The 27,394-nt window shown below is 36.3% G+C and overlaps 1 protein-coding gene across 1 annotated transcript; it reads right to left on the bottom strand.

Moving 5' to 3' along the window:
* Positions 1–25,826, bottom strand: LOC139974439 (uncharacterized). Its single transcript, XM_071981595.1, has 6 exons — positions 25,642–25,826; positions 23,760–24,014; positions 9,508–9,561; positions 8,907–9,005; positions 8,298–8,420; positions 1–5,569 (listed from the first exon to the last, which is right to left on the bottom strand). The coding sequence occupies exons 2-6, from the start codon at positions 23,988–23,990 to the stop codon at positions 5,405–5,407; spliced, it is 672 nt and encodes a 223-aa protein (XP_071837696.1). The 5' UTR covers positions 23,991–24,014; positions 25,642–25,826; the 3' UTR covers positions 1–5,404.
* Between the last annotated feature and the right edge of the window lie 1,568 nt (positions 25,827–27,394).

Below are 27,394 nucleotides of genomic sequence, written 5' to 3'. Positions count from 1 at the left end.
TTGGTTGATTGCATAAAAGTTTCAGTATATTTCATTTCGTTCTTGCAATGTGCTTGCATATATTTCTGCATGAAACAACAATAAGAATATTTAAAAATATCAGCTGAGGAGGACAAGGAACTGCTTTTTACTGTGGTATAAAATATATAAAGATGTGGGAATGTATTGAACAATTTTGAGTTCTAGAGTTTGCTATTTTTATTTCAAATAACCAAACTGCACATGAAAACGCATGCATTTAGCTATAGCACTGTACACAGTGCAAAAACATATTGAAGAACATACAATGGGATTTGCTTTTCACTAGGATTCATACCACAATTTCATTAAAGTATATCCGATCAAAACATGACACTAACATGACCTAATGAAATGCTTGATTTGGCAAAATGTTCAGGCAACAACATTGTTATTCTGCCGATATGTGAAAGAACATAAATCAGATGGTAACTAAATTACAAACAAAATATTCGTCAATATATGTTTGGCGACGACGGTGAACTTTATATTTTCCAGCGTTTAAGAAGTTTTGAGGAGTTAAATCGTTCATTGGCAGAGATTAACAATTTCTATCTCAACCAACGAACCGTCAATGCCGAATAATTAGGAAATAGATTTAATTCTCAAAGGGGCGTGGCAAAATATGTTAAAGACTTAAATTTAGCTTGATCACAATATTTGTGACATTTCTTTTTGATACATCTGAATGACTTTCTGCCTCATAAGATTTTGCCGAATGAAAAATCGATTACGCGTTCCTTACCGTCAACATACAATGTTTGTTGCGATTATACATAAAATTGTTACCAAAACGTCTTGTTGTTTAGAGAGCGATTAAGTGTCTAGAAATATATATGACGTCAATTATTTTTATCCCTTTTTTTCATTTAGAGCTGGTGTTTCATGTCATTTAAAAGCGTATGTTTATATACCTGCATACATATGTAAATACTTTTTTATAGCAGTGAAGCAAATATTCTCACCGTTCCTTTGTAAATAATTTAATAATATTGAATATTGTAAAGGCATTGTTTTGTGATACACTGCATAAATTTTTAAGTGAGTAGAGGGTCATATAGTTTGAGATATCAGATCAGTCCCTCATCGGTCAGTTACCTGTCTTAAAAAGTATATAATAATAACTGAATAAATAAATGCTTGATACGTCACGATAACAATGTTTCGGCCTTGCTTGTGTGAGAAATTGTAGTTCGGGTGTTAGTGTGCGTATATGCGATCAATGTGTCCTGTAGTTGAATACATGTATTGAATGTCAACCATTCACTCATGGCTAACAGTTCTATTTTACTACACACTTTTAGCTCCTTTCAAGTCTATAGTGATTTAGTCTTGGAATCGAGCAAATCTTGCTTCCCAAACTGTATCCAAAATAATGTAAGGAAATAAAAAAATATTGAACGAATCATTGTACATTATATTGAAATCATGTGCACGTCTCTGACTATAGATTATAAATGTAGTTACGTCCACATAGGTTCTTTGTATAGAGCTTACGTTACAATAGATCAAATTACAAGGAACTGGACGTCTGCCGGGATTCCTGTGGTGTATGTGGTAATGGGGTTCCTAAAATTATCCCCATTCAAAGAAATATGATGTGATGGATCTACGATACATATATTCCACCCCACCACCTCCTCGCCAATCTAAATGAACTACATCAACGCATTGAGTAACTCATCAAACTTATGCTCTAAGACTTCCCACCATAGTCACATGCATCATCAAAAGTCATTTTACTTTCTATGGTGCGTACCCGTGCCAGAAGCCCATAAACGTCCACACCCCCGTCAACATAAAACAGAACTAGACCAGCGTGACGTTAAACGTTATATTTACAGCTGGTTACTGTATGAACAACGGTAAGCACACGTTTAGGCCAACGAGCTTACACAAGGACTAAACCATGCCAACGTAACATACTCCTACCCTCAGAACCGATGCTCGAGTGGGTGAAAGCTAGCTTGGACATCTGAAAACTGTAGATAGTATGTCCGACGTTTGAAGAAATCCCGCGACACTAGTAGGAATGTTTCGCGACCCATGCATGGTTTACGGACCGTCGTTTTAGACAGTCAGACCTATATCTATATATCAGTGAAATGCAGAGTTTCCCTACCTGTCATTTGAGTAGCATTTCCCTGCATGTACCAGAATTTAATGTGTGTACAAGGGAGGAGGTAAAGGTCCAGCGCAGTGAGTTGCCATCAGGAATTAGGAACGTCTGAAAGGGCTACCCAACCGCAGAAAATTTCTTGCGACGATCACCAATGCACTTGGTGGTAAGCTGAATAGGTTAGATTCAGTCATTCACTGTGTTGATGTAGCTCAGTGGATGGAACTGGGGAAAGTGGGGTTTTGCGGATTATGACTTCTAGTAGGGATACACTCTAGCATAGTTAATTTATGGCAAAAGTCCTTTTTGCTACATGGTGATATGCTGCACATTTATCAGTTTATGGGGATATTCGTTGAGCTTCTCTGGCAATTTGATGAGGGGGGATTGACGGTTTTCTGGTATGTGTACCCAACCACAGAAAATATCTGATAATGGTAATGTACCATACATGTGGCTCTTTCATTGGGTAACTCGTTGAGTGAGCAGACATCTGGCTTTGCAGACATCTGGCTCAATTTGTAAGGGAGAGTGGGAAATGATTGGCCATTTAATAGCTTCTGGTAAAGGTTACCCACCACAGAATAGTATATGGGATTTCAAAAGGTTACGTTATGTGATTATGTAGCTTATTTTTATGCTATCCATGATTGGTCACACAAGGTAGCCGAGGACAGACAATTGTTGTATATTCTGTATTAGTATACTTTGTAGATGAAAATAGTCTTTGATATCACACTTTGGTGACTACATAATAATATTAACACAATCCTAAGAAAGCATCTTAACCAATGTAATTCTTCTGAAGAGATGGTGATTCTTTTCAAATGACATATGGGTACTTGTGAATCCTCAGTCTGAATGAAATACAAATGCATACGAACTTTTTTCTATTGTATTAACTACAACTGATGACACATCCCTTACTTTATCCCTTTATCTGGACAACGGATGAGTGCTGTTCTATATATTGTTTGACTTCAGGTGACAGGAATTTCTTTTTCTCTCATGTACACACATAGATACACAGTCATGAGCCTGGTGTTCGTGAATCATGGCGGTAGATATTCGAGCTTTTACTGAGTGGAGGTAGGGTAACCAGTTGCAACTTTAAACCGCATTGGTCAAATACTGGTTTACCTCATTTTCACTGTTTTTTTAAGGACACAACCCAATCGAAGCGCCAATATGTAACCAAAAGGAGTTTGGTTAACATGTTCAAGTTTAATACTTTCGTTCCTCTGTGAAAACACTTTTTTCTTTGGTCTTGTTTGTTTCCATAGCCAATACACGGAATGTATTTCCTTCTTACGGGAATCATATGGATAAGTTATTTGTTGCTATTTAAGCAACAAGAACATTATAATTAGTAGGTAAAAGTCTTGAAGAACAATTAAATTTTATATCACGTACAGCTACTGTGATCCATATCCAAGAGTATAAAAGGAGGTTTTGGTCAGTCAAAATCACTCAACCATATCTTGAGAGCGGGACATAATGTTGAGATGGGGTCTTCAATCAACAGCATGGCTTTATTTATATCTTTATATGATAATGGTTACATCATCTGAACAATATTTCAAAACATCAACGTGGACTGGTATAGAAATACAATTTGGCTATTTACAAGCAGCGATGTTTAACATTCTAAAAAATATCAAATGATTTTGTGACGACAGTTTCAAGTAAGAAATAGAAAAATTGAGAGACTAAACACAGTTGCTGAGTCCAAACAGAAGGTTAATTAATGAAAATATTATATGATATATATATATATATATATATATATATATATATATATATATATATATATATATATAAATGAAAATCGTAATGAGTCGGAAAATCAAGAACAGTGAAAAAACTTTCAGCCTCCACCGGGATTCGAACCACGGGCCTCCTGCTCTGTACGCGGACATCCTAACCACTAGGCTATGGACGCTGATTGTATGTCCAGAGGTTCGAAACCGGTAAGGAAGATCGTAATTCCACTGTAGGCGTTTGTCACCTATATCGAACAATACTAGCTCTGTTTTTGGTGACATATTTTGCCTTACTCTAGAGATCAAACATGATGCTATCCAACTCGAAAATCATTTGTGATTCCTAAAGCCGGATCTCGAAAGAGATACTTTGAACAGACTTTATGTTAATGCAATGGAGGTAAACGACAAAGGCAAATGAATATATATAAATGAAAATCGTAATGAGTCGGAAAATCAAGAACAGTGAAAAAACTTTCAGCCTCTACCGGGATTCGAACCACGGGCCTCATACATATATATATATGTATATATATATATATATATATATATATATATATATATATATATACCGAGAGCGCTGTCATATTGGTCCCAACAGAGCTAAAGATACGACTTTGGGATATAATGCGCGTGATCTATGCTGTTTACATATCTCATATGATTTTGTAAAGCGCTTGAGTTAACCTTACTTGCCTATTTTTATTGTTTTGAACACATACGATGTAATGTCGTTCAGTCTGCAAATAAACAACGCACCAAAATATAAGTGATTTTTAGGACTGCAAATTATAAAGTTTCGCGGCACTAGAATGGACCGATATGACAGCGCCCTCTGTTAATTTAGGGCGTGGCTGAAGATCCCAATTGTTAAGTGTGACTTTAATGATGACACACTTAAAGAAAGGTTCAGTATTTTCACTTTAGGCCTTATTGTGTATAGTCAGTCGTACTGAACGCATGAAATGTAATGTGGTTCATTCTTCACTGTCATTTCCCTGCTTGTGTTTCGAATATTTCCTTTCTTTGCTATGGATACTAATGAAACACACAGAACTGCATTTACGAAAGACAACGGCTGGAAGAAATGTTGAACCATTCTATAAAAACGGTCTTATAGGTATTGCCAATATGTTAGTCTGTACCAATTTGTAAATCGCATCGAAGAATCCGACGTAAACAGGGATACTAATAACAGTTGTTTATGCCCAAACCCTCTTCATCCTCACCTTCCCTATTTCGAAATACGGATAATATTACTTAAAATACTGCAGTTTCGTTGTTAATGAGCCGATAATATCAATTTTAAAGAAAAGCATTAAAACTTTTAGAAAGCTGATTTATTGGAAACTTATTAATTCTACATTAAGCTACTCACATTGGTTTAACCATACATTGATTTTGAGCTCGGATTGTCATTAGAGTAATGCGAAATTTAAGAAGTAATTATTAGTGTGTTTCTTTCTGTGTAAATGCGGACATTACGTTTGTTTTCCAATTGTTCTTAAATTTTAGGCTCAGCTGCAGCGAACTGGTAGGCCGGAGGGCCGGAGTCATTAACACTGCCAACGTTGACTGGAGCTGGTTGCATGGCCATATTTACTTCGCCTGTATATGGACTTGCTCCATAAGCCTGCCCTGGCGGCATTGCGTAAGGTGGGTAAACAATCTGTAAGAAAGGTAAAATTATTAGATTATCGTTTAGGAAACACTCACTTTTATACCTTTACAAAACCGAGGAAAACAACAACATGTACGCACATCATGTTGCAGATCTCATCTAAACATTTGGGCGTATGATCAGTATGAGGTCATCACTATGACACACAAAGTTTGAGATACATGAAGCTTTTTATTGAACACTTTTTTATTAACCTTCCATATAATTAGACATGTGCACAATTGCCAAGATATAATATAATTGTTCATCAAAGTCATAATTTTCATCAATTTTGCTGAGCATTAAAAACCAGACACCGGAATTAAACCGTGAATAAATACGGCCAATTTTGATCCCTTGACCTCTACTGGCCATGTGTCTTTTCGTGTTCTGCATTAAGTAATGTTTTGGTTATTTGACCTCTGACGTTTGACCCTGGATGTCTTAATTCACGCGGGACACTAAATCCCATGCCGAGGCACATAACAATTTAGCCAGTGGTTTTCACACAATTTGATATTTGATCACGTGATCTTTGGCTTTTCAAATGTGCACAGTCTGATACAACCATGGTTTGGAAATTTGACATGAAACCTATTAACTTATGATATCATAAGTCACATTGCACTCATGCATAGGTATACCAACAGTATGCTGTCCGTCTGGTTAAGTAGGGTTAAGGTGTAGTTTACAAAACGCTTTTTTGCTTTAATTTGAACTTTCGCCGTCTTTGATCTTTTGACCTTTGAATTTGTATTCATTAATACACTGAAGACATAAATCCTGTGATATCCGTCTTGTCTTTTAAAGTTTGGGCCATGTTGTTATCGTGGGTATATGCATGCAATGACAAAAATGTTGTTTTTCGGTTATTTGATCCTCGAACTCTGAACTTTAACCCTTTAAAGTCATGTAAGTGTGTAGGGGCAAGGTGAGTGCTAAATTTATTTTTTATTGTTTGATCAGACAACCCTTGCAACATGCTCTACTTTTTGGAAAGTGATTGCAACTAGAAAAAGAACCCAAATCATGTAAATTCTTTTCTCCTTAGCGTTGCTACATACATTTGTAAAATACTGTCACCGATTTGACCATTGGCATTAATTGATCTTGTATCGTGGATTTTTTTTTTTAGATAAAATGCTTTTTATTAGCAAATTATGCCACAATAGGACTGGCATCAAAGTTACAAAGAGCAAGCCTCTGGCCTTTAACAGTATGGCGTGAATCGTCACTGGAGATGCAACATCACATGAACAACACAGGGAAATCCCCAGCTTGACGCTCATCGGTGTTGAGGTTGGCAGATCTTACCAACAAAATTGTCAAACAAAAGTGCAGTCATGTTGTCCATTTCTTGTATAGCACTCTGGTTTTGATGTCATCTTCATATTAGCAACTGTTATTTTCGTAGTGTGTACACACTGATGGAGTGAAGAATGCGCTAAAGAACAGCAGCAAATTTTAAACGGTAAAAACATTGTTCAAGGTTTGAAATTCGCTTAATAGCTCATTCAAAGTTTAACAATCGCGGTTTTTAGTTTGGCTTCCATGCTAAGTGTGATAAGTCTAGCTTAGAATAGTGTTTGTAACAAAATACCTCCTAGTATGTACAAATTTCAGTTTCATAATTGTTGTAGTGGTAGATTCAGTTACAAGACTGTTCAAATCGGCTATCAATCTCACATTACCTCCAATATACCGTTAGCAGTGTTTGGCAGGCATGATTAACTAAATTTCACACCAACTCGGCCAATGAAAGGTATAAACTACATATTGTATCGGAGAAACTCGTCACGAGCTCCTTACGTTATCATCGTATTTTGTTAAGCCGTATCGCTGTATCATCATGGCAGCAGGTGGGAATACATTACATGTTTGATTGATCTAGAATCTTTGTAACACGTCAGTTGTACACTGTGTGCACATATATGGTGTGTTTTAAAGACCAAACGAAATATACGTATAGCATCAACTGTTAATAATTTAATTTGGAATACTTACATGACAGGATGATCATAGCCCATGCGTTTTTGCCCAAAAAGGGGTCGAAAATAGAACTTTTACTTTATTACGTAATAATTATTGTAATGTCACTGGGCCGGCGCACAAGCTAAACAAAAATGAAGCTTAAGCACAATACAGCACACATGCAAACTTTAGAGAACCAAGCAAAAACAGCTCTCTTACAACAAACCATAACAAATAGGTTGTTGAAAGGATGCTGCTAAAATTTCATATAATTATAAATCAATCAATTAAGATGTAGAAGCCTTAAACATTTTCTGCATAACGTGGTACAACATTATCGTCACAATCGATAAATGTTCCATGAAAAATCGGCCTTGACAACAACTGACAGGGGGAAGGAGTAAATAAATGACGTCCCTACTTGTGTACTGACGCTGAACTATATATGACTCCGGTCCGACGATCAATAGGAAGCCGGTACTCAGTGCCAATCGGACTTTGCAAAGGATCCTCGGCCCTGATATCTCACATGCAAAAGCTTATTTCTTAAAAAGGTTAGCATATTAGGTACGTTACATTCTGATCAGGGATATAGTACACCTGTGGTGTTCATTCAAGGGGAGAGAAATAATTGATTACAGTCGTAACTCAGTTAGTTCAAGCTCTCATGATTGGTATTTTTATTTGTGGCATAAACATGAATTTACAGCTGCAAGTTTAAGAAAAATCGGTTACATGACACTTGTCAGTCGGGTTGGCAACTTACCACTCGCTGTTGTGTTACACCATCTGAGAGAGCAGAACACGTGAAACTAGCCCCGATTATGCAAAACAAGAATTGCAGTCCATACGAAAGGCAAATTATGATGAACAAGACGGTCATACCACCCTAGTAAAATTGGGAAGCGAAGAGGCAAATATGAACTACAATGCATTTGTGAAAGCGGTTGTAACAATGTAATCAACAGTTTCATCATAAATCACATGGCGGATATCTTTTGTTATTAATTAACCTTTTACTATACAAAGTCACCAGTGTTTTAGGTTAAACATTGAATTTAACTTTAATGCATAATACATATCAACTTTAAGATGTTTCATAACGATGCTTCACTATAATGTAGGTTAACTTAAAGGAATATGAAAAATAAATACTATTTCTTTGGCATTATTGGACCATATTGATCTGACATATTCTCATGCAAGAATGAACACAACTTTCTCTTTCCTTATAAAACGAGACGATGCCGTAGTGGAGGATCACTATATACACTCATGCAAAATGATCTCAATGAAAACCTTGTTTAAAAGAAACTGTGATGTTCCTATGTTTTTAATTTTTATGAATAATATATCGTATTTTATTAGTCCTTACATAGTATCGACTATTAAATGCAGCATAAGTCGCCTGAAAACCACAGCATAACGCACATAGTAGTGTTGCAATGATGGCAAGAACCATAAAGGTGATGACCTGTGAAAAGTACAAAATATACGCTGAAGACAATAATTATATTGCTCTGATAACTGATGATGTTATAGCTTTATGTTTGAATGCGAGATATTCACTATTAGTTAACATAAACATTTATACGTGGGAATTATTAAAATTTTTGTGAGGTAAGCTTTATACCAACTTTGCTAGGTGCTTGCTATTGCAAGTGAGTGTAGAGGTTACATTGCGTGTTGCCCCACACAATTGACGTCAATTATGAAATCAGTAATAAAGAGATATTTAAAGAAAGTATCGCTGAATCTTCACACATTTTCATTTTCTCATGTAACTTTTTTACAATGTAATGTGCAACCATGCATATTGTACTATTAATTGGAGCAATATCCAAACAGACAGGTCATAGTAGAAATATAATACCCACAACATTATTAATGTAATGCTCTCATGTAATTCCAAATGTTCATAAAATTATGACCACATCTGGAAGCTATAAACGTTTTGGTCATAGGTGAACACTTACCATGCTTCTCTTCCGTGCACTGGCGAGTCCGAAAGATCCTGCTGTTATGGCGAACTGTAAAGGATGGAAATCATAGGAAAAGAAAAAAAGGTAAAATAGTTTTGTTAGATTTTAACAATTGCAAACCCAGGCTACCATCAGTTCTGCCTCACAGGGCAGCAAAGCCCTACCAACAACTGTGACACTTGAAATACATCATCGCCATTATGTGACTGCAGCAGGAGTTGTTGCGAGACATTCTTCCAGTTTTGGCCATCATGTTTACTAGAGGGCATTTAAGCCCTCAACGTGTGCCACTTACTATTTATATTTACCGGTAAGACGACTAGTTCGTGTGCGTGTATGCATCTCTGTTTGTAAGCGTGTTCATGGGTGTCAATTCTGGGTGAATGGGGGGGGGGGGGGCAGAGAAACATGTCCCCCACTTTTGGAGATAGGGGACACACTATCAAATGTCCCCCTTACTTGTGCACATTTTTTCTGGGTCATAAGTGTTTACAACTCTTATATTCATTCTCTTGGATGCAGTATGTGCACTAAGCCAGCTGACGAACGGGTGCCAATGTGTTGGCAAATTACAAATCGCCCGCTCCAGGCCATCTGGATTGCTATTGATAATTAGGCCTAAGTAGATGCATGGTCACAGCAAGAAAGAAATTCTAATCTTTCAAAGGTATTCCAATTCTAATGTGGCTTAATAGGGACATAAGGAAAAAGGTAGGTCCTCAAATGTCAACATTTTGAGATGCAAAGTCTAAATTTGACTATAAAAGTTCTGGGGACCCTTTTCTACATCCCCATTAAGCCACCGTAAAATTCCAATTATTTTAAAGATTTATTCCTAATACATTGAAAAATAAAATCAGATTATTGTTAGATTTTCTGCATCGCTTCATACGTTTAAGAAGTAGATATTTTTACGTTCCTCGTTTTGCTCATTAGAGCACCGATACCGGTTTCTTATTGGAGAGGGGTGGAGTAGGGGGTGGGGAAGACAGTCTGAGGCCAAGACAAAAAGTCAAAACTCACCAACTTTACATGTTAAAAAATGTTTATTTGAAAATAATTGCTTTACAATTATTAGAGGCCATTCTTCCTCCAGCACCCGCTGTCGGTGGCTCTGAAAATGTCATTTCAAAGTATAGTTAATATATGCCTGGTTTCATTACAATTTCGTTTTTTTCATGGATTTCTTGTAGTTCATGCTATCTATAAACATTAACTGGACTGTGATATACGATATTTTAGCATGCTTGTCGCATCTATCCATTAACTGGACTGTGATATACAATATTACAGCATGGCATCAGCCATTTCCAGTTAAAGGGTTCCTTGAATAGGTAGTTTGAGCGACATTTCCCCCTTTCCCTGCTTTAACATGGCTTGCCCGTACTTATCAAACCGAACCTGTTTTGTCATGCAAAGTCTATTCAATACTGAATTCTAAACCTTTCAGGTAGGAGTGAATACTTTGCTTGTACAACTTAATACCACACACTTCCCAAAACTAAACTTGCTTCCTTGTCATAACCTGAATGCAAAATGCATTGACGTTTCGATGATTTCCTTGCACTAGACTTCTGCTTGAAGTGAACCAGAAATAGCTGCCACAATGTAATGTACACTTACACTATCGTATGGTATGGTCTTCTGTACCTGACAATAAACACCTCCACCAAAAACAATAGGGGTCTTGTACTCAATATGATGCATCGATGCATCATATTGAGCAAGTATGAGAAGTATCAACGATTCCAATAGTTAGATATTGTGTCAAAGGGTTTTCAGAGATTGACTTATGGTGACCTCAATTGACATTTGACATCACAACCAACAGGATTCCTGTGTTTAATATGGCAAATTACTGCACCATGTATGGGAAAGTATCCATGATTTCTACCATGATAAATCATGTTTTAATGGTAGTCATGCCTTGAAACATATTTTAAAAGTAATCACTATCTGGCGACGGTGCCAAAAGTCTACTCGCCAAAACGCAAAACTCACTCACCACTGTGATCGCTGTTAAAGTCTCAATTGTACATATCTACAACATCAATACCTGTTATGAACAAAGGATAGGCACTAAGGCAGATACATTGTGCTACGTTGGAAACTTGTTTCTGTGCAGTATGAAATTTAAACTATTTTTTCCTCCAAAGGCATGTGATGAACAAAGTAAAACATGTCGCAGAATCATAAATTAGCAGCTATGCCTACTGTAGTGTCTCAAACAATTAAACATAAATCATCTTCAAAAATACCTACGAAGCTAGCTTTGCTTCTGTTACATGAGGGCTTCTACAGTACTAGGCATATACTATACAGTAGCTAGGTGTGCGCGAGTCTTAAGACTATACAGTACCTCACCGCCATTTTGAATCACTACTCGATTAGTGCGACTTCGTACATTTTCCGAATTTTTTTATCTTGTATTTTACCTGCAGATTAGTGCGCGAAAAAATATCGCCATTTACACTGCCTAAATCAAAGCGATCTTTTACACAATAAAAATGTAAGGGTTGATAGAGCATCTATCTTCCACTTGCAACTGGGTTGAGTGAAATCTTTGCCAAAAAAACTATTAGCAATAACAGCAAACTTGTCTCAAAACTCCTTAAATTGTTATTTATATCAAAACATGACTGACGGCATGTAGGAAATGCCTTAAGAATTAAACTTAAGAGCTGTTTGACCACCTTAAGAGTTTTAGTATTTTTGACACGAAACATGTTCTCTTCACGTTTTTGTGTTAACGAACCAAATTGTACACTACCCAGATGGGGATGACCAAGTGTTTATTGCTAGTAGTCTATACCGGGTCGGCTAGTACTATACTCCTGCCTGCGCATAAATAAGCCGTACGGATATCGATGTTTAATCACTTGTTTAATTGGTTGAGAAAATTAATATATTAACCTTACATCAATTACTTAATTCGTAAGCTTGAACAATTCCCTGTAATAAATTATTATTTTAAATTTTAAATGATGCTTTCGTTCTTTGTTTATATGTTCCATGAAGTTTGTGAACAATCTCCGCACATGAAAACTTCCGGTACATGACGCACTTGCAGCTAGGGAACCATTTACGCAATTGATTCGCATTGAGATTGGTCATTGAAAAAGATCTCACTAGGCAACAGCTAAATTTCGTAAAGGGCGCTTGGTCATTTCCCCAACAAAACTAGTTCCAAACGTGAAGGTTTTATTTGGCACTAAATCTTGACACCTGCGTAAAACGATGGAAAACTTCCAACAAAGAAGGCAAAGATATACCGTTGGCCTTATCACTATGATTCACATCGGTATCGTTCATACCAATAGCACACCTTTATAATGCAACGACCAACGTTTGCAGTCCGCGGCACTTTATAGGTATAGGCAATTTGGTAACGACGTCTGAATTCGGATGCTACGGAGGCCCATAAGGAAATTTCTAACTGCCAACAACTCTCCTATTCGTATGAGGCGTAAGGCACATGTTATCGAATATGCTTGTCGGTGGGAGATACGTTATATCATAAAACAGTTTTCCACAATTTAGCCTCTGATGACTCTAAATGACCTTTGACCTGCCACAAAACAATAGGATTCTTCTCCGCAATGCGGTACTCATATACGCCAAAAATGACATTGGTCCAATCTTCCCTTCATGAGATATTGTGTTTACAAGCAACTTATTGAAGTGGACTGCAATTAATGCTGCATTTCTCAAACAAGATCAGACTTTGCTGATCCACATCGAAAATCAAGACTGTTGTAAAGGAGATGCAGTACATAAGAACTGCTACAAGGCCTACACTTGGCTTCTCAAATCAAACCATCACAAAAGAGATCCAGTCTTTTGGTCATGATACGGCATTTGATAAATGTTACTGAATTTTGTGAATATGTTGTTGAAGACAGAAATTATGAAGTGTCAGAGTTTGTTTTTAACAGTCTATGTAAGTTAGGCTGGATCAATGTGTGCAATAATTTCCTAGCTTGAAAATGGAGGGAGGGTGCAGTGGGGGTAGCAGGAAAATTATATTTCGCCATAACTGCTTTCAGCAATAATAAGTACTGTGTTAGTCGCCAGTCGTTAGTAGTGACTAAGTGTTTTTCAATATCTTTGAGGCATCAGCATCAGTGATGTGCAGCATTAAACAAATGCAGTGATTGATCTTTGATCAAGTTCGTTGTGTATAATTGAGTCTCTGTATCTTTAGATAGCAATGTTAACTTCCATATGTTTTCCCCTTGAGATGCATTCAAGAGATGTGGCAGTGCCAGTGTGAGATAAGTCAGTGGCGTAGGAAGTTACTTTTGAGTGGGGGGCTGAAGACTGATGGCCGGCCTGGGGGAGGGGTCTTGGATTTTTTTTGCATTCCAGGTGGCCTCAGATGCAATTTGGTGCAATATAGCACACTTCAACACCCACTCCATTTTGTAAACTTAATTTTGTATTTTCACCTAGCATTAGATGCAATTTGGTGCTCCAAATGAGATTTTTTTTCTCATTTGGAAATGAAAAAGGGGTTTTTCGACTTGCGAAGTGGGGGGCGGAATGATACTTCCGCCCCTCCACATTTTTCACTGGGGGGGCTGGCGCCCCCAGCCCCCCCCCGGTTCCTACGCCTTTGAGATAAGTACACTGTGTACTGTATAGTATTGTACATACCAAACTTATTGTATGGTTTAGGCTGGCAAATATACTTTTAACGAAGGGACTAACTTTTATTGAATGGTTATGACGTGTTGGAGAGGGTTAAATTGGACATCCCTCCGGCCTCAAATGAAAAATACGGCTTTGTGTGAGGTAATCCACGAGTAGACCCCAAACATAACATAACCTAACCAACAAGAGCAAGAACGGATCAAATGACAGTGATTTGTGGAAAGACTTCTGCCATGTTAGTAAACTTCAGCAATCCAGAGGATGCGGGACAGACAAACCAGGCTGTCTATCATCAAATATAAGGTGGGAGCAGGTTTTAAGTAAAATATAGGCCTATGTTGTATGCAGCACTAAGTTAAAAAGCAGGAAGAGAGAGATGTTGATCTGCAAGGCAGATACTTGTATTTACAGGGTCATGGAATAAATTATTTGGTATGCATTTATTATTTTACATACGTCATTTGCCAGAGGTTGGAGCAGGCTAGAAGGAACATGAATGTGAAGCAATTCATTTGGCAAAACCCCTCCCCATCACCAGAAGCGTACTGATTGCATGTCCTATTATAACTTGATCTGCATCATATACCAGAGGCAGTTAGTTGATTGTAAACTTTGTAATATACATTTTGAATTGGGGAAGTTTTGCGCTGGCCTTCGGGGCCTATGTAGGTGGAAAGCCGCTCTCTGGAATTAAGAAATTTTGGAAGTTAGTATATACAGGCTGCAGCACTTTTCAGGAAACAACTGTTCCATGCAAGCATGCCACCCCACAAAAGGGTGTCCAACTCAACTTACGGCAAACTTTTGGTGAGGTAAGTAGGCTATACATGAGCATACACAGATCGATTTTGCTTCACAATTATTATTCTCCACATCCGTTACTTTGAAAAACCATCATCACATTTCCTTCTTAGTAATAGTAGTGTCAGTTTCACAAATATTTTGGGAGAAGTGGACTGGAGGAGACAATTTTATTGAAGACTATAGAGACAGGGGATATGCTATATCACCATATAATTTGTTGTAGACCTGGAAATATTTCACTATTGGACCTGCCTGTATCGTGGTAACATTACGTTAAAATAAGGGGTAAAACTATTGACATGGGAAAACACCATCCCAAGGTATAACGTCCGGAATGTGTTGTCACGGGGTTCTCGACGTCTTGATTGGTAGAGGAATTTACATATGCGACGGTAGTACCATCGGCTTCCCTCGTCATTGGCATGTTTTGACCGAGAGGTTGAAATTTGTAGGGTCCGTTTTCGCAAATGTCTCGCAAAAGTAATATGACGACATGATTTTTTAACTAGTTAAATACAAGGTGGGACACATTTTAGCGTATTTTTACCAATGTATATACACTAAGAACAGTTTAGCGGTACATACGTAGCCTAATTCATGCTCAGATACCCGTATAATTTGCCTTAACTTAACATAGTTTTCACGAAGTTAAAACGTTTTCTACTTTAAGGTTCTCGTGACTGTTGTTTTGTAATATTATTTATTTTTTGAAATATTTTTAATTTTCCTCTGACCTATTCTTTTCAGATATTCTTAAAGTTTAAAGTGAACATTGTAAGATACCTATTAGCAAATGTGAACACATGGTGGAAAAGAAAAAGGAATCCATTACATACTTCCCGTGTCTGTCCTTCGGCCGTTCGATGACAATTATAGCATATGGCTTGCCTAGGTCTATAGCTAGATTAAAGATTAGCTCTTTTACGTAGTAACTAGCTTTTAAATTAAGTTTCAGTTCAGTTATGTTTATTAGAGTATAAATAGCATAAAATACAATTCATAAATAGCAGAGTATAACAAGTTATGAAGCATAAATTACAGCAAAACGAAAAGCGATACCACGCAATAAAAAGTCATTTAAAAGGTTAGTAACACAATCAACAGTTTCAAAATGTAAGTCAACTAGGAATAATAAGGAAAATATAAATAAAAAAGTTAAATCAAATCATTTCAAATACCATTTCAAATAAAAATAGTTGCACTGTGTACAAATTAATTTTTGAAAATTTGAACCCCATATTCTGGTTGTTTTGCACGATTTCGTAAACTAGATCTAGTTTGTGGACAAAGAAATTTCAGTTCTTTATTAAGAGGGTGTTTATTATGCCTACGAATACTCCTGTTGAGTGTGATAAATTCACTTTTAGCTGCATCGTTAACCTTATCAGTAATGCTCTTACAGTCCGACTTCAAAATCTTTGCACAATACTATAAGAAAGGTCTCATTCTTTGTTTATCACGAGTTAATAAGAGATGGCACCAAAAAAGGGACAGCGTATACTAAATGAGGCACAATCGATGTAACAAATATTTGTTTCCTCATCTAACCTGAAAACGGGACAAGATATGATAATGTAGAGACAATGTAGTGAACTCTTAGCAATATGTTAGAAATATGACTGGTAATTGTTAGTCTGTCTGCGAACACCAGACACACGTTCAACCGTCGAGTCATCGATTACAAGGGTTTCCGACTTTATTTTCATGAGACCTTCATGCTTAATGTGGCTGTTCTCAAAAACCATTTCTTTTGATTTTTTCGGGATTGAAAATAAGATTTTTCTGATCACACACCAGTTATATTATATATAAACGATTTATAAATATTATTATCTCTTTCGTATGAGAGCTTTGAATTTTGCATAATAATAATAATAATCATAATAATAATAATAATAATAATAATATTTTTTTTTGTAAAGCGTAAAATCCACAAAAGTGCTCTAAAACGCTATGTAACAGCAAATAAAAAATATATATATATGACACAAAGTATGTAGTAAAAGTGCAGAATAAAATACAATATAAATGAGTATGAAAATAAAAAGCATGCACGTTTGAGTTTGTTGGAGTATTGCACATGAAAAGAATTTAATACACAGTTTAAATATTGCAGTAATGCTGTCTAAAAAGGAAGGTTTTCAGCTTTGACTTGAATGTCGTAAGACTAGAAACAGTTCTGAGTTCAGCTGGCAGCTCATTCCAGAGTCGTGGCCCAGCCACGCAAAATCTCTGTTCTCATGGCTGTTTGTCTTGGTGATCGGCACCTCCAGACGACTATGACCAGCAGAACGTAGGGCACTTGATGGCTGATAAGGACGGATGAGATCTTGCAGGTATGGAGGTGCCATGTTGTTCTGGCACTTGAACACAAGAAGAAGGACTTTGAACCCAATCCGCTGAGATACTGGCAGCCAATGAAGATAATGCAGTACTGGAGTAATATGACTAGATGTTCCCGTTAGTGTAACAATCCTTGCTGCTATGTTTTGGAGCCTTTGCAGTCGTTTTATTTGTTTAACTGGTAGTCTACAGAAAAATGCATTGCGGTAATCCAGTTTACATGTTATGAAAGCATGGATTAACTGCTCTGTGGCTCGGATATGGCAGTGTCATCGGCATACTTGATCAAAGAACAATTTGATTTCGACTTTATTTCATCAGTATACATAATAAAAGTTAACGCCGATAGCGGACCTCCATGTGGAGTAACAATTTAAATATCTGAATTATCTGAAAGACCTCTAATTAGTCTAGACCATTCATGTAGAATTTTTTTTCAAGCCAATAAGTTAACCATGGTTCAATTTCACAATGCAAAAGATCTTGTATTAAATATTTAGGTAAAACAGTGTTAAAGCACTTGAAAAATCGAGAAATAAAACTTTGGACACGGCGGTATCTTTATAATTTAAATATGTGACTATATCATTAACAAGTGTTAAAATAGCATCCGTACATGATACTCCTTTTTTATACACAATCTGGTACTTATCCCCATGTAGGCTAATAGCTTTGTTAATAAGTAGTAACAATGTATTTTGCATGCAATTAACTCCAATACTAGCTAGATCAATCGGTCTGTAGGTATGTACAGTAGTGGGGTTAGGAACCTTGGGTATCCAAAAGAAAGGAACAATACTTTGATCTATACTTTCAGTAAATATTCAGTAAAAATACTTGACAGTTCATTTGAACAACACTTAAGAACCCACCGTGGGATTATGTCATAGCCTGATGATACTCCATTTTTACCTGTATGAAAATCTTCCTTACATCATTTTCATGTATAATTAGCATAACTTTCTTAGTGTTCTCCGGTAGCTAGGGATAGCCCAATATCTTTGCTAACCAGCCAAGGCATCGGGTAATATCCTATGAGTATAGGTAGGAAAGTACTAAGACTCAACTCTAGTAACTGTGATAACAACCGATAAACGAACTTGTTGCATTGGAACGTAATGACTTTCTCACTGTTTGCTGAAGTATTAATGATTTCAGAGTGCTAAACTCTTAATTAAGAAGTTAAAAAATTATCTTAAATTACATAGGTTGTGTAAACACTTTTCCAGAAAAGGATATACACTTTCTTGGAATATACATTTATTTTTGGGGGATCAAAACAAATGCTCCCTATTACAATGAATAAAACATAAAGCGTATGATGAAGAGGAAGAAAATGTGTGGAATTCAGCGACTTACGCCATATAACAAGAAATAAAACAGAAATATGTATTTTAATAAATATACAATATAAATCATGAGTTTTTGTCAAAATATGTTTAGCTTAAACTTGTCGGCAAAGCAGAAATCAAATATCTCGACTGTGTTGAAGGCTCTGCAAGGAAAACAGTTGGTATGTTCCTTACATAATAAGAATTAAAACAGTAATATGTCCTTTAATAAACTAGAACATCTTAACTGAAGAAGGCAGTGCACGGAATTGCGTTTACATGAACATCACATTGAAAGGATCATATGTATGTACAAAACGTAAGACATATGAGCTTCATATGTAGATCCATTTCTTGAAGGGTCGAAAAGCTCAGGTGATTGGAAAGTCACTGGCATAAATTGGTAAAGGGGACCTGTTCAGGCTTTCTATGTTGTAACAACCGCAATGATGACGCCTTGGTGTTGGTGCCTTGGTGTTGGTGCTGTTAAAGATTATTGCAGCCAAAGTTTTATTTCTTTAATAACTATTGCAATAATGAGGATAAAAACTATTCAAATAAACCCCAGCTTTGAGATCACTTTTCAGAAATGCAGATCTAGATTTCCCCCTCAAATATGTAAAATTTGTCACAGTCATTCTATCATGAAAGTGTTTGAATCATTGTCAAATATAAGAACCCATAACTGGTTACTATATACTCTGCATGGAAAATGCTCAACTACAGCCAATAGGACAATCTAAATTTGAAGAATTGCACATCACCTTTCTGTAACAAGTGAATTTTCTTGTATGGCAGGCTTGTATGACTATAGTACTAGGGATTTTGCACCTCCAATCCACAGAAGTCGATACATATCAAACAGTGATATGTGAGTGTCTACAGTCTACAATACGACCATAGCCTTAGGTTACCAAATTCAAATACTGCAGTTTCCTGTCTCTATGTCATAAACGGTTTGTGAGTCCAAACTTCACAAAGCATTCGATGGTAGGCTTACTGATAGTATTAGCATTCTGGCTAAGCAAAATTGATTTTTTTTTTTGAGACTCCCAACAAGATCATCAAACAGTTGTGACAATAACCGGATAGATATAACTTGATATAAAATGAGAAGTGTTATATGTCACATATAAACTTTTATCTGGTACAATTTATGGCATCCATATATGGGCCAGATAAAACTTTATCTGGATTGACTACATATCCAGTTATATCTGGCTTTATATGGCCAGATAAATCTTTATTTGCATACCTTGAATTACTGTATGTAAGCGGGTTGTCAAATAGGAAATAAGTAGCCAAAACTGGACGAGCATTGTGAGTAATTTTCCAGTTTAATCAGTTATCTCTGTTCTGGCACAGAGACCCATACAGAGAGAGAGCAAGATATATGCGAAATATGAACACAGAGCTAAACTGCGTTGGAATAATTGTAACATTGTGTAATGTACATGCACATTACACATTTTTACAATACCTTACCGAAAGCTTTGCACACTGATGTACATTCAAAATTTGGGCCCAGGTTAATCATATTACTTACTTAAATATACTGGCGTCGCGCGGTACCGCTAGTACACTTAAAAATAATACTCGAAGGTTGAGCTCTTTATTCTTCTGTGGTCATGTAGATGTTAATACTAAGTTGCGTTATGCTATTCTTTTACATAATATGTTTGCTTTAATATATAAGTTCCAGGAGGGCGATATATGTTTCATTCAGTATCCAGGTTCAGTCCCAAAATATGTTCCTTGTTTCCAGCCGTTCCAAAACTTTCTTCCTTACTTCTAACTTCAGTGTTCAGTTCGCTATAGAATCCTTTGCCAATATCCTGACATCAATAAGTTATATTTTAAGAATCTCCGTCACCTTTTCTTAATATACCGATCCTTTCTAGTAAACTTCCTTCTGCTCTATACTCCTACCATGTGTACACTCCCTTTCCTATCTCACTCCCAGACTAACAATATTCATATTTCCTTTGTCCACAAGCAGGCCTCTCACTTACCATCCTTTTCCCTTTTTCCAGCTAAGACCATGTGGTTAGGTAGCAACCCAGATAGAACAAAAAGCCTAGCCATACTTACCCCCCCCCCCCCCTCACCCCTTGACTTAGTGTGCACTGCGAGCGCGCACTCGCAGTGTCGACACATCTTGAACCATAGTTGACACTGAATTTTGAGACACACCACTGAAAGGTTAAAGTTTGCCAAAAAAATATTCCATAGCGTTCCTTAACATGTTGTTCATCGAGGTGATCCCACTCTTCATTATATGCATCATCATCACTATCTTTGTTGTTGTCCACGTCATCAATGAAAATTTCATCTTGCTCAAACCGCTGTATGTTTCCTAACACAGGCAAAACATCATGTTGCTCTTGGATCTGTTATCAATTACATATATTAGATATTGAGTGTTGCTTAATGATGTGCCTTTTGAAGCTGTAACTTTTCCGGGAGCTTTGTTGACTTCCATTTGGTTTACAAACTGCAATAGATCTAAATCACTTCCTCAAAGCAAAGAAAATACTCTGAAATGTACAAACAGCCCCTTTATGGCATCATCAACTCTATTTCTTATACAAAATTATATACTTTTTTGTAGTGTTTACTTGTTTTGCGAACCGTCCTGGCAGTAACAACAGCTTCCTCATCAAAATTTGGGGAATCAGAGAGAGCATTATTTGTCTTTTTCCTACTGCACCTCCACTTAAAAAAACATCACCATTTCGTTTTGTTCATTCTTAAGGGCCTCCAAGTTCCTCATAAACCTTGGTCCAACTCTACCGAACTTTTCCTACATTTTTCTTTTCTTAGCAACAGGATATTGACTCTGTCAATCTTATTTTCTAAAATAAATGAAAAAAGATGATTTGAATACAGTAACCATTTTAGTGATGTGATTTTTAGGCTATATTTACAGCTGAACAGCTAAACTGCTGAACATAGTTGGTTTGGATTTTGATTGACCTAGCCTATAAACGAATGTGATCTTATCACTGCATTTGTGGTTGCCTAGCCCATTCTAGACATTTAGGCCAATTAATATTGATAAATGTCCCATAGGCCTTTTGTGCGAGGTTTTCAAATTAAACCTTGACCAGGCCCCTAGTTGGCTTGGGATCAAGTTGATACGTTCCTGCTATAGGACGCCGAGGCGAATTTTAGTAACTTAGGCCTCACGATAGGATAGCCATGATGAGCATGATCACTAGAGCGAAAAGACCTGCTTACTCTACAGGCACCCATAACATTATCTTTGTAGTATATGAGTAGTATATCATAGATAACGTTACAACTTAACAAATGTCTGTGCTTCCTCTAACATCTAGCCTAGGCCTATACATTACAATAATATTAATATGATTTACGGTGGGCCTAAATATTGTTACACTTAATCTTAAAGCTACTTTAGTACTTATGCTATAATGGATCTATAAAATTGAATGATAATGTTAATGTAATATCGACTTTACATTGAGATTTAAGCCCAGCCTAGACCTAACAATCTTAGGCTACTACCTAAGCTGTATTTAAAGACTCACTTTTGACACAATTACTCGCATGCCTGTAACTGTGACGTTAGGCCTAACGTTTGTCATTATTGTACTTGTACTAGGCCTAGGCTGACTAGTACATAGTCTATATCATTGTATGTACGACTACGTACGAGAGCCTGAGATTTGTACGAAGTTGCGTCTGCAAGACCAAATTAATTTAAATTAAGATTTTCAACTTCCCTTCAAATATTTCTGACAACCCCCAGTTTTGAGTTTTTCTTGGACAAAATTCATAGTAAACAGGTAAAACGTAGTTAATAATAACAGCAGACGGTTACCAGCGTAAGTATTGATGACTGATATAGCGGAGTCAGTGATACAATTCCGCGTGGCTGATTATTGCCATACAAAGCTACGAAATCTTCAAAAACATTTTTACTTACGTGAAAAATCCAGGAAAAAATTATAAATAAAGTGAAATATGCAACCCATGAAATACTACACTAAGTTTAATTGTATAATCTTCTTACACCACTGAATAAATGTATACATTGGAATTAAAGCTGGAATGCGGTTGTGTATCAGACGAACATAGCTCGAACTACACAACCGTGTACTAGTTTCAATCACAGTTGTGTAAAATGACATTTACACAGAGCTTGTGTCGGAATTGCTTTTATTAGAGTGTAAGATGCTACATGGTGTAGTCTTTTTGAAATAGCCTAGTCAACTTTCCAACAGATGGCACTGCCTCATGATACTCAAACGCTGATATTGATCGAGTCAACAACAAGTATGTTGTAGGGAAGGATCGATTTCATGTTAAACAATAACTTTTATTTAACTTTTTTAACAGATTTCATCAACTGTTTCCATTTTGATGAGACTAAACATATGATATACACATTTGCTACTATTGTGTAACATATCTCATTTTAATGCTGAACAGTATTCGCAAATTAAAGTACATAAAACAAATAATTTGAGAAGTAGACGTTAATAACTTCAGCCTTTGTCATATTTTGATTTATTTTTATTATATTACATCGAAGCCCTGGTAGCTAGGCTATCTTCTAAACGTAGGCCGATCGTTTTTATCATAGACGCTAAACTAAGATTGCTAAACTAAGTTCGCTAAACTAAGATTAAAATAATTGATTTACCACAAAAAAATAAGTAACCTAAACAAAAGGAAACTTTCCTTACTAATTTGTAAAAATAGTTTTCTCACTATTTTAGTGGCATTAGTTGGTAGTCATTTTGGTGAAAAGATATAATATATTAATGTCAAGTAAATATCCTATAAGTCTGTTACCTAAATGATTGAACTATGAAGAATTTTTATCTTCCATGTAACATCTTATATTAGTACCCACATACTTTCTTCCAGTAGTATTGAACATCGTCGAACATTTTACAGTATACTGTATAGTAGAAATGAGTTCATATATCAGTGTAACATATGCAACTCATTTCGTTGGAATGAATGCTGTCATAATGAATCTTAACATTTATCAAGAATTCAAATACTTAATAGAAAATAAATCCATGGGCGGTACTCCGAACAAAAGAGTTCACGAATTGGGTGTTATTTTAAAAGTGCACTTACCACACCATTCCAGAGCCCCCAGTGACCAAAATAGAAACCATACGACACGAAAGATATTATCAAAATGGAGATGATAATTTGAGCAATGCCACAAGCAATAATTAAGCTTCCCATTGTACGACGAGGTCCTGATCCTTTGAGATCACCAACATGTTGAGGGATCTGTTGTTGTACCATAATACCGGGTTGATGGTTCAAAGGTAAGCCATGTTGATTGGGTACTTGAGCCATGTTCGTAGAACAACCGTTCTATGTCTAAACAAAAACAAAGCGAAATCTTGGTTCACTGTATTAGATCTTAAAAAAAACATAATGAACATTTAAACCTTTTAATGATTAAGAGTGAGCTTTTAAATCTGACAAAATGTGATAGCGCCAGGGGTGCACTCTGTACAATCATAACACTTGGGTAATACGCCCTTAATGACAGTTATTCAAAGCCAATTGATACGCTTTAACACACCAGTGTTAACACACCAGAATCACTGTGGTCGAGTGGTACGGACTTCGGTTTGTGACACGAAGATCCGGGGTTCGATTCCTACCTTCGCCTGATGAGTCCCAAAAGGACGAAACCGGTCGTGAAGTGGATTTTTTTTCTGGTGTGTTATTCTTTATTGAATTACTATATATCTGTCATACCACTTGCTACACATTCAATTCTTATTTACGGCTTGGCTTGCCTAAAGAGTGGTTATTCTGTGTAAAATTGTCAGATTTAAAAGCGCCAGGGGTGCACTCTGTACAATCATAACACTTGGGTAATACGCCCTTAATGACAGTTATTCAAAGCCAATTGATACGCTTTAACACACCAGAAGAATCACTGTGGTCGAGTGGTACGGACTTCGGTTCGTGACACGAAGATCCGGGGTTCGATTCCTACCTTCGCCTGATGAGTCCCAAAAGGACGAAACCGGTCGTGAAGTGGAATTTTTCTGGTGTGTTATTTTTTATTGAAGTACTATATATCTGTCATACCATGCACTTGCTACACATTCAGTTCTTATATATATATATATATATATATATATATATATATATATATATATATATATATATATATATATATATATATATATATATATATTTATATATATATATAAACCTATACATATTTTATTGAAATTATTGAAAGTATGTTATTATCATATTTTTGTTTGATGTTCAAGCCCTTGCAGTCGGAATTAATATGCACGACTAGTTACTCAACTTTGATAAGTATGCTAAGCGACTTAGATTTGTGCTCATTGATAGGTGATACACAAACTAAGACATACTCAGAGGTAAACTGTATCAAGTGTTAACTTATAGCAATAATCCCAACGTCCTGAGCGGCATATAACCCTATATGGTACACACTACGAAATAATATGTCCTCATAGTAAGTTAACTGCGTCATTACATTACGCTAGTTGCAATATATGTTTGTCAGTTTTCCATAACAGGTGAAGTAAACTTCACAGTATAATATGCTAAATACATATGGAAACGATTTGTTGATAAATTTGTGGTGTTGAAACAAGGGGACGCGGAGGGGGGGTAACTTCCCACATCCCTAGATTCGTGCTTGGGATCTGTCTTTGACATGCACAGTTGGACATTCACAATCTAAAATTTATGAAGTTATGAACTTACACAGGTGGATCACTGTGCTTTTGAGGGGAACTTGAATATGAAAATTTTACACAATCAAGTGTTAAATGATTATTTAAATTCCTACCTAAACTTATGTGGTAATGAGCATCTAAGAGTACTTTACGAATGTGTGAAAACTGCACGAAATTTTCGAAAACATTCAAATTTACACTACCCATCCTTCTTAGTTTTAATAACATGTCTATAAGAAATCTTAACTGAATCAGAAAAAAAGACTCCCTACCTTAGAAATTAACAGCGATCTATGAATTTCACAGCAATTCAAATGAAGACCACGAAGCTGATGACAGTTACAGTGACCAAACAGATGAAAGTTGCCTACATTTATCAACGTCGTTATTCGTTATACATATATCATGCAAAACATGTACATGCTAAGTACTGTTTATTCTTGGTGGGCGGTGTTCGAAGAAAATGTCAATAAGCGTAATGTATATAAATAGAACAAGGATTTCTGTAATACTTGCGCAATGTAGGGAGCTGCAAGACAAGCTCCCTAATTGAACTATGCTGTGAGACTACAACGAGTGTAGACAGTAAAACGAATGTGCTGATAGTCAGTCCCCAACAAGCGAATAAATGAGCTCTCAGAGCAGTTTTCTTTTAGCCCCGCCTCTTAAATTTGATCAGACGTATGAAATTTCGCCGTAAATTTGACTTCGTTACAGGAGAATATGCAGTTTTGGTAGGAGTGGTTGATTAGATTTTGCTCTTTTCATTAATACTATACACGCAATTGAAAATGCCCTATTATTGTCAATTTTCAACGTATGAACTTACGGCAAGACACAGCGTCATGTAACATATCGGAGGACTTTGTATTAGATCTGCGTGTAGCGTGTATATGTAATGATGTACATTGATTTAGTTCGTGGAAAACGCCCACGTCAAACAATGTAGCTTAGAGCAGTGGTTCCCTAACTGGGGTGCATGAATCCTCAGGGGTGCGTGAGTCCATCCCAGGGTGTGAGACGTTTCTGAAAATCACACTAGAGTACTTTTTGTTGAACTAAAATCAGATATACCATATAATTGAGTGATTTACAAAAATTGAACCTACGTAGAAACTCTGTTTTTTTTTTAATATTACACTATGAACTTGATCTTTTACGAAGCATTGTTATGCGTATGATTATGACGAAAAGTTGGGGGGGGGGGGGGGTTATGGACAACTCTGACATCCATAGGGGGTTCATGGGGGGTAAATTTACGGAACCCCTTGCCTCAAGATTATTGTACCGAAGATGAAGTGTAGGCTAGGAAAAGTTTACTTTACACTAACTATGGCAAAATAACACCCTTATTCCATGGTAAACTGTGGTACCATACCAGCATTTGACTGGGCCATTTTGTGGCGGTTAACCACAGTTTTACCATCGTACCATACCTCAATTTTACCAAGGTTTTTATTACTTTATAGTTCATCTTCACCATGGTTTTATGTCAAAGTTTCCCTATGTGTACTATGATATTACCTTAGTTTTACCCTAATGAACCATAGTTTACCGCTGTAAAATGAGGTTAATTTTTTTCTGGGAGAAAATATATATATATATATATATATATATATATATATATATATATATATATATATATCGCAAGTGGTACCGAATAGCCCCCAGTGGTACCGAAAAGCAAATACGACAACGTTTACATATGTGCTAAATTAAATGCTCAGTGTTTATTTTAATTTCCTTACTGAATAATACATATCTTATCAAAACAATCCATCATATTGTCACGGAGTAACCCAAAAAGCATTTTAGCATTTTTGTTATCAATTTGTAAGATATTTAAGTTTAGAGTATGGTATACTACATGGGCTGAGGTATTCGACTATATTGTCTCTGTTGGTACTTACGAAATTCCCGTAAAGTCTTCTGTTACATTGTGTTACCTCCAATTGATCTTTGACCCTAAGCAAGGCAAAAAATATAAAAATAAACATGGCAATAAAGGCACTGACACCCTGCAGC

Source organism: Apostichopus japonicus, chromosome 9 (genome assembly GCF_037975245.1).
Source record: "Apostichopus japonicus isolate 1M-3 chromosome 9, ASM3797524v1, whole genome shotgun sequence".
NCBI lineage: Eukaryota > Metazoa > Echinodermata > Holothuroidea > Aspidochirotida > Stichopodidae > Apostichopus > Apostichopus japonicus.
This window is presented reverse-complemented; position numbering and strand designations above follow the sequence as displayed.